We start from the raw sequence: 7,057 nt of genomic DNA, 5'->3' as shown, positions 1-7,057 counted from the left end.
GGTGTACGAAGCACGTCTTGATCGATGCGCGACCTGCATCAAGAGTCAGTTGTCTAACTGTGGCCCCATACCGTCTCGCGGGGTTACCTCGGTTACTAAGAATAAACATCCAGACAAAAGCATTGGCGGTTTAATAACTACACCTCATTCGTCCACAAAGAATAGTTTCTTGCTACGGTACTAGCCCCTTCTCTCACTGATGTTCGGGTTAGCGTTCCGCATCCTCCTCGCTCCTTACCTCCTCCTGGATTGATCTAGGGGATCCTAGGTACCTGTGGGGTCTTAGATCGAAAATAAGACAAGAGGAAACTACATTGCAATCGGACACGCAAATAACATCAAACATATAAAGTCATTCCAATGATCCTTTGCACGAATACATGGGTTGCAAGGCATTGCCTCAACCCATTGTCTTACTGAACTACTCACACATAGCGATCGGATAGCAAAGACAAATTCATTGAAGACAATATAAAGATAATCGACTGATTGATAATATGTCCTACAATAGTGCCGGATGCGATACACTGACTACAAGTTTAAGTAACTTGGAGAGGGATTGCTGCAATGATGATGATAACAACGGTTATGTACATGCACTGTTCATCCTCAAAATCCATGACTTTTTTTGCACAACTCACATTTCAAGATATTTCATCCTGAAAATTTACACACTTATACATCACATCCCTGTATACTTGTCCTTGAAAAGCTAAGAAGTTTGAATATTGATTTTTTTTTCTCGAAAATTTCAGCCTCCATAGATGCCGAGCTCCAAAACGCCTTGCGGAATACTATATGGAGAAGACACTTTGTCCTTGAAGACGCTCTTAGTAAGAATTCTACGAGTATTAAAATGCTTTGAATTTGAATCAAAGAGGCCACTCGCATAATATTACTATCACGCGTCCACGCTTAGTCAAAGTCTCCGTCAAACACAAGCTCACCAACACACACCTGCGAGCCCTTGCCCGTCAATGGCGGCAACAACAAAGCCCGGTCGCCTGGGGCAGGAGAGGCCGCAGCGCGCAGAAACGGGAGGCAGCGAGCATGGCGACGCCGTGGGACAGCTCCTCGAGCCGCCTGTGGGGCGCCCTGGGGCAGGCCTCCAGCGTGGCACAGCTGGTCGGCGTGGACGCGCTCGGGCTGGTCTCCATGGTGGTGCAGGCCGCCCTGGCGGCGCGGCGCCACCGGGACGCCTGCGTGCGGCTCACACAGCACGTCGAGCTCGTCGGGGGCCTGCTCGGGGAGCTGGAGCTCGACGAGCTGATGCGGCGGGAGGCCACCAGGCGGCCGCTGGAGCAGCTCGGAGCCGCGTTGCGGCGGTGCTATGCGCTCGCTACGGCGTGCCAGGACTGCGGCTACCTCCGCCGTCTGCTCCTGGGCGGACGGATGGCCGACGAGCTCTGCGCCGCGCAGCACGAGATCGACATGTTCATCCGCCTCATCCCGCTCATCGCCCTCGTCGACAATTCGACAAATACTCGCCGTGCCATGGTTAGTAGTATTGAAATTTGGTGATTTGAGGAAAAACACTGATTTTCGGGCAGTTTGTTTATAATTCGATTGAGCATATCTGTTCAAGTGATCCTTTGCATGACTGCGTCTGACTCCGATTGCAAATTGGCAGTATCAGTTCAACAATTCGATTTCAGTTTAGCAATTTCTGATTTGACAAGGTGTTTCTGCTCTTTAATAAGGCTATGCCTAACCTGAATTATACAGCCTATGCTGGTCAATTGAACATAAATAATATTTGTCACTTTGCTATCCTTGTCTAGCAGGTCGAGGAGGGGGTGCTCAGTGTAGTCACAGATAGTTCAAATCATCACATCAGGTCAGATAATTTTTCATTATGTAGTTTATTATTACTCTGAGAATTTATTCATCATGTATTGATGTTTAATCTGAAGTCTTGTGGTGTCTTTTGACCAAGTAACAACATGGAAGGTTAATCACTTCCCCGGCCAAAAAAAGAAGGTTAACCACTTGGTATGCTGAAAAAGTGACAAGGGACAACCAGATGATTGTTGATTATATTTGGTTGACTAGTGGCTACCGCTTGCTTTAGATCATAGAAGCAGTTATATTTGGGAGTTACAGTACATGTTACATACTTGCAACATATCTGTAGATTTATGTCTGTAATGTAAGATGTGCATTAGTCGATGAGTTAATTTGCTTGTCTTAAAATATACAGTGTCTTGACAAATTTCTATTATCTTTGTCAATAAGCGTATTTTTTTCTTTTTAAATTTAATGGGCATGAAGCTCAAATTATGTAACCATGTCATAAGTTTGTCAGTTATAGCCTCAAATGTATGAATTTTGCCACTTTTTAGGACTGTGGTGAAGCCATTGGTGGGTGGTATATAGATATAGTAGTGATGAGATTTACCTACGTTTAGATTTCCAGCAAGAGATTTGGAGTTCACCAAAATACGCGTTCAAGGAGCTACAGAACTTCGCAATGTTCAAGAACAGCCATTTGTAGGTAAGTAGTTACTTCTATGAATTTCCTAATGCGGTTAATCATGGACTCGGATATGGGAAGTAATAGACTGAAGTTTCATGACAGCCTTATTTTCTTCAAGTATTTCAGAATAGCTTTATTACGTCTGTGTGCGGTTGACAGTTGTTATACCCTGCTGCTCATGCTCTTGGGCATATTACAACAGAGAGAATTAAAATGTCCATATGGATGATTTTGATATTATTTTTTGTCATATGTGCATACTTTATCATGAGCAGACATTGTGTCACTGCATAGAATCTACCGTGGCCAAACTTTAGTTAATAAACACATCTCATGGAAAAGAACTAGTTAGTGGAAGCAACATATGCTTCGGATAGACTATGAACTTCGAACTTCAAGCTACTGAACATACAATTCTATAGTTGAGGAATTCATTGTCTAAAAAAATCGGTTTTAGCACATGTTCACTCAAGTAGTTACCACATGAAAAATGTGATGTGAGTGGCAGAAACTTGATCGGCATATTGCATGACTTGCATTACAATCTCCATTTTTTTTTGTAAGATGGAAGTCCCTACTTAGGATGAGTTGATGATCTATGCTATAGACAAATTGGAGTGTGCTCTTTACATTTTGCATTCTCTTGGCCATGTCCATGTTTCTTTGCGATCCCATTTGGTGACAACTGACAAGGATAGCTTATCCACGAGTCAGGCAAAGTGGACCTGCAAGAGCAGAAAATCTCCAACGTTGAAGAACTTATGGAGCTTTGTGCCCATATAGAAGCGACTTGCATGGGATTCTCAAAGTTCAACTTCTTTCAGATCATGGATGGTACAGGAAATTTCTCAGAAAAGGCAATAATTGGACGGGGTGGATTTGCCACGGTTTACAAGGTAAATATATGCGAACGTAGAAATAAACTAAGAAAGTGAATGTGTGTCTTCCTCCGAAAAGCATTCCTAACGGCTCTGCTATGTCGCGGAGTGGGATTGACTAGTCCGGTTTTTTTCCAGCACAACATGCATCGTTGAATAGCAACCTGTATACTTTGGTATTAGATTCCTTGGTCTGATTGTTTTCTATGTACCGGTATTAGTGTTGGATCATGCTCAGAGGGAAGGACATTTGCATGCATACCTATCCGATTCTCTCGCCTCTCTCCCCAAACAAAATCCATGCATTTTATTTCCTTTTAATTTAGATGATTGATATCTTTTAACTTTCCGTTTTTGATTTTTTTATATCTGAATCCCGGTGACAAGACCTGTAGAACAAGACTAATCTTGGATACATTTTAAACAAATTTAAATTTGATCGATTCAATCAACTAAAATATGTGTTAAATCTTTTCTGATGTTGATTCAAAAATAGGTAATAATTCAAATTCGTGTGATCATTTATCATTTGAATGCTGACAAATTATTTCAATCATATTTCAAATCAATTTAAATTATGCCAATCATATTTCATATTTCAACTATTAAATTTGAAAGCTGAAACAAATGAAAGTTGACAAAATATTTTGATCAAATTTCAAATCAAATTCAGAAACACTTCACCTAAATTTCAGTTATTTCACTAAAATGTCAGTGCTTATTTATGATTTTGAAGTTATTTCACTCATTTTCAGGCTTATTAATTTTGCTAAAATAATTGAAATCTATTTGAGATGTTTCAAATAGATTTAAAATTTAGTGACAAAACCGAAACATGTATGAAATAGAAACTAGAAATTGCACAACTGGATTAAGTCTAAATTTGAAATTGTTACAAAACTAATTTTGACCATATATCATTAGTATAAATGAAATATATGAAACAATAGAACTGAAATACATGATGAAGTTAGTAAAATAAATGTTGTAACTGAGATTACTCGGATTGAAATAAGTGACGTGTGTGAAATTAGTATGAAATAAGTGAAATTAAACAACCGGAATAACTGAACTTGAAATATGGTTAAAAATTGAAATCTAAACTAGTCAAATTGTATCCAAGATTGATATTTTTTAAGGTTTTGTCGCTAGGAATTCAAATATAAAAAAATATGTGAAATCCGATTGACTTTTGGTTAGGGAGATACCAATCATCCAAAAAAATCACAATGAAATAAAATGCATGCCTTTTGTATGGGGAGAGAGAATATGGAGGCGTGCAATTGTCCTTCTCTCTGCACTCTCTCACTTCGACGAACACAGGCCGACAAAAGCTCACTTAGTATTTCTATACTTCCGTCTGCAAGTATTGAAGAGTTGTGTGGGTTAATGAGTTATACGGGCAAAAGTAGGCATGGATCCTGATGTGCTAATGGAGGCCAGATTCCACTCGGCCACATGGAAGCTCCATTAGAAAATCAGGATTTCCGTCTTCTTTTCTCCCCAATAAAGCACTGATTTCTTTTGGGAGAATGCTATCTAAACTCCGTCAGGAACCGTTGCAGTGTGAGTTGTCCGATGGAGTTACGGTTGCCATCAAGAGAGCTCATGAGTACGCAACACTCGGCAGTGAATTGCAGCTTGCAAAGCTTCAACATACCAATCTGATTAGGTTACTTGGGTGGTGCATTCATGAGAAAGAAAGGATTCTAGTCTATGAGTTCATGCACAATGGTTCCTTGGACCGTCACATATACGGTATGTTTTCATTATGATCAGACATCACAGTTATTTTTTTCAAGCACGCTTCATTTTATTTTAAGTATATGTGGGTAGATTCAAAACATTCACAGTTACATGCAATGCTACGATAGCTCTCATTCAGCATCATAATCAACTTATAACTATTCTAGTTTGGTTTACATACGAATATAAATTGCAATTAGTTTTGTCTAAAAGATAATCTTCATTTCAACATTTTGCAGACAGAACAAAAGGGCCATTGCTAGACTGGTCTAAGCGACTCAAGATAATCAAAGGGTTAATAGAGGGGCTTGTTTACATGCACAAAGGCTCCATGTTATGGATTGTCAATAGGGACTTGAAACCAAATAATATCCTCTTGGATTATAAGATGAACCCAAGGATTGCTGATTTTGGATCAGCTAGAGCACTGAGTTCAGATGTAGCAGAAGAACATACAAACATGGTTGTGGGCACTTGGTATGAGCTCAAACAATTCGTTACAGATTCCACCATTGCAGTTTTGATCTCTTTTGTTTGCACTTTTCAGTGGTTACAAAGCTCCGGAGTATGCATCTCGAGGAGTTTACTCAGTGAAGACGGATGTGTTCAGCTTTGGCGTCTTGGTTCTGGCAATCATAAGCGGACGGAAGAATACCATACTCGAGAAACAAGGGGATACTGTTGGTGACCTTGTACGCTACGTGAGTGAACTGAACAAATATAGACTTATCATAGTTATACATTGAATGTTATCTCTCAACCATACCTTTTTTTTATAAATTACTGCTGTTCTCTCATGCCAAGTTTATTGGAAAACTGTTTCAGGCCTGGCATATGTGGAAGGACCAAAGATTGCATGAGCTTGTTGATCCGTCTCTAGGGAACGGATATGAAATCGCCGAGATAACACGTTGTGCTCAGATGGCACTCCTTTGTGCCCAGGAAGATCCAGCAGATCGGCTCACCATGACAGATGTTGCCACCATGCTGAACTTTGAAAGCATGAGCTTATCAATGGAGCCTAAGCAGCCTACAGTGCTGAGTAAAGTAAGTGATGGTGAAAGCACGGCATCTACATACATGGGCCAATCAAGCAGGACAATAGACATAACCATCACGAGCTCAGCTCCCATGTCGACTAGAGTTCGAATCGTTCTGAACCCGGAGGTTTGATATGAAGAAAATAATTCAATGGTGACATCATGTATCCATATATAGTTGAAATGTGAATAAGGGCCATGGGCATTCGTCGTCCAGGATAGTGGACCAATTCCAGATATTACTGTGAAGGGGCAACTTGTTTTTTCTTTGGTCAAGCCATTTTTGTGAAAATATCAAGATAAAAAAAACAAGGCCTGATTTTTTCCAGGGAAATAGTGGGTTTTATTCCTCGGTAATAGTGTTACAGTATGCTAATACAAAGTTAGGGACACTGTCTGGAACATGGCGCAACCAACAAGCAGTGCTACCTCCAGTACATCAATATTAGTTGGGCTATAAGCAACTCTATTTTTGGTGACACTCAATTTTCTGCGGAATAAACCCACTTGCTCCCGGAAGCTTCTTGATTTCCATCACAAGGTGTCCATATTGTATCGATCCAACGATGACAGTCCTTGCAAAACAACACTGCTCTGCAGATTCAAAGGCATCTTTGCAATGAAAAAGATAATGATATGCAGAGAAGATGACGAGAGCAACTAGTTAACAAGCGCTCCTTCGGGAGCCTCGTAACGATCAGCGTCACTTGGCGCGCTCTCAGCCATTTGTCACGTGTCGCGCTTTGGGCGCTTCCTCCGGATTTTGTTTTTTAATTTTTCCGCACGCATTTTTGACTTTTTAAATGGTTTTTTTGGGTTTTTTCGACGTTTTGGTTTTTCACCGGTCTTCCTTAGCTTTTCAATAAAAAATAATTTATTGAAAAATATTTTTTTTTGCGCCAAAAAACTCATTTTTT

The 7,057-nt window shown here is 40.3% G+C and overlaps 1 protein-coding gene across 2 annotated transcripts; it reads left to right on the top strand.

The window, feature by feature from the left end:
- The first annotated feature begins 948 nt into the window (after nt 1–948).
- LOC119329329 (putative cysteine-rich receptor-like protein kinase 23) lies at nt 949–6,389 on the top strand. 2 transcript variants are annotated; one of them, XM_037602345.1, is made up of 8 exons: nt 949–1,497; nt 1,785–1,837; nt 2,409–2,494; nt 3,191–3,372; nt 4,920–5,112; nt 5,340–5,577; nt 5,648–5,801; nt 5,926–6,389. In XM_037602345.1, exons 1-8 carry the CDS (start codon nt 1,051–1,053, stop codon nt 6,271–6,273), a joined length of 1,701 nt encoding a protein of 566 aa, XP_037458242.1. In that variant the 5' UTR covers nt 949–1,050; the 3' UTR covers nt 6,274–6,389. The 2 variants fall into 2 exon arrangements, with proteins under 2 accessions (XP_037458242.1, XP_037458241.1); XM_037602344.1 differs by having other exon boundaries at nt 1,782–1,837.
- The last annotated feature ends 668 nt before the right edge of the window (nt 6,390–7,057 follow it).

This window comes from Triticum dicoccoides, chromosome 7A (assembly GCF_002162155.2).
Source record: "Triticum dicoccoides isolate Atlit2015 ecotype Zavitan chromosome 7A, WEW_v2.0, whole genome shotgun sequence".
NCBI classification, from domain to species: domain Eukaryota; kingdom Viridiplantae; phylum Streptophyta; class Magnoliopsida; order Poales; family Poaceae; genus Triticum; species Triticum dicoccoides.
Note: the sequence above shows the minus strand (reverse complement) of the source record. Positions and strands in the feature narration are given on the sequence as shown.

Coding starts and splice junctions, on each gene's coding strand:
- LOC119329329 (XM_037602344.1), top strand. CDS start 1,051: ATGGCGACGCCGTGGGACAGCTCCTCGAGCCGCCTGTGGGGCGCCCTG. Junction 1,838..2,408: donor AGTTCAAATCATCACATCAG/GTCAGATAATTT, acceptor ACCTACGTTTAG/ATTTCCAGCAAGAGATTTGG. Junction 5,578..5,647: donor AACATGGTTGTGGGCACTTG/GTATGAGCTCAA, acceptor TGCACTTTTCAG/TGGTTACAAAGCTCCGGAGT.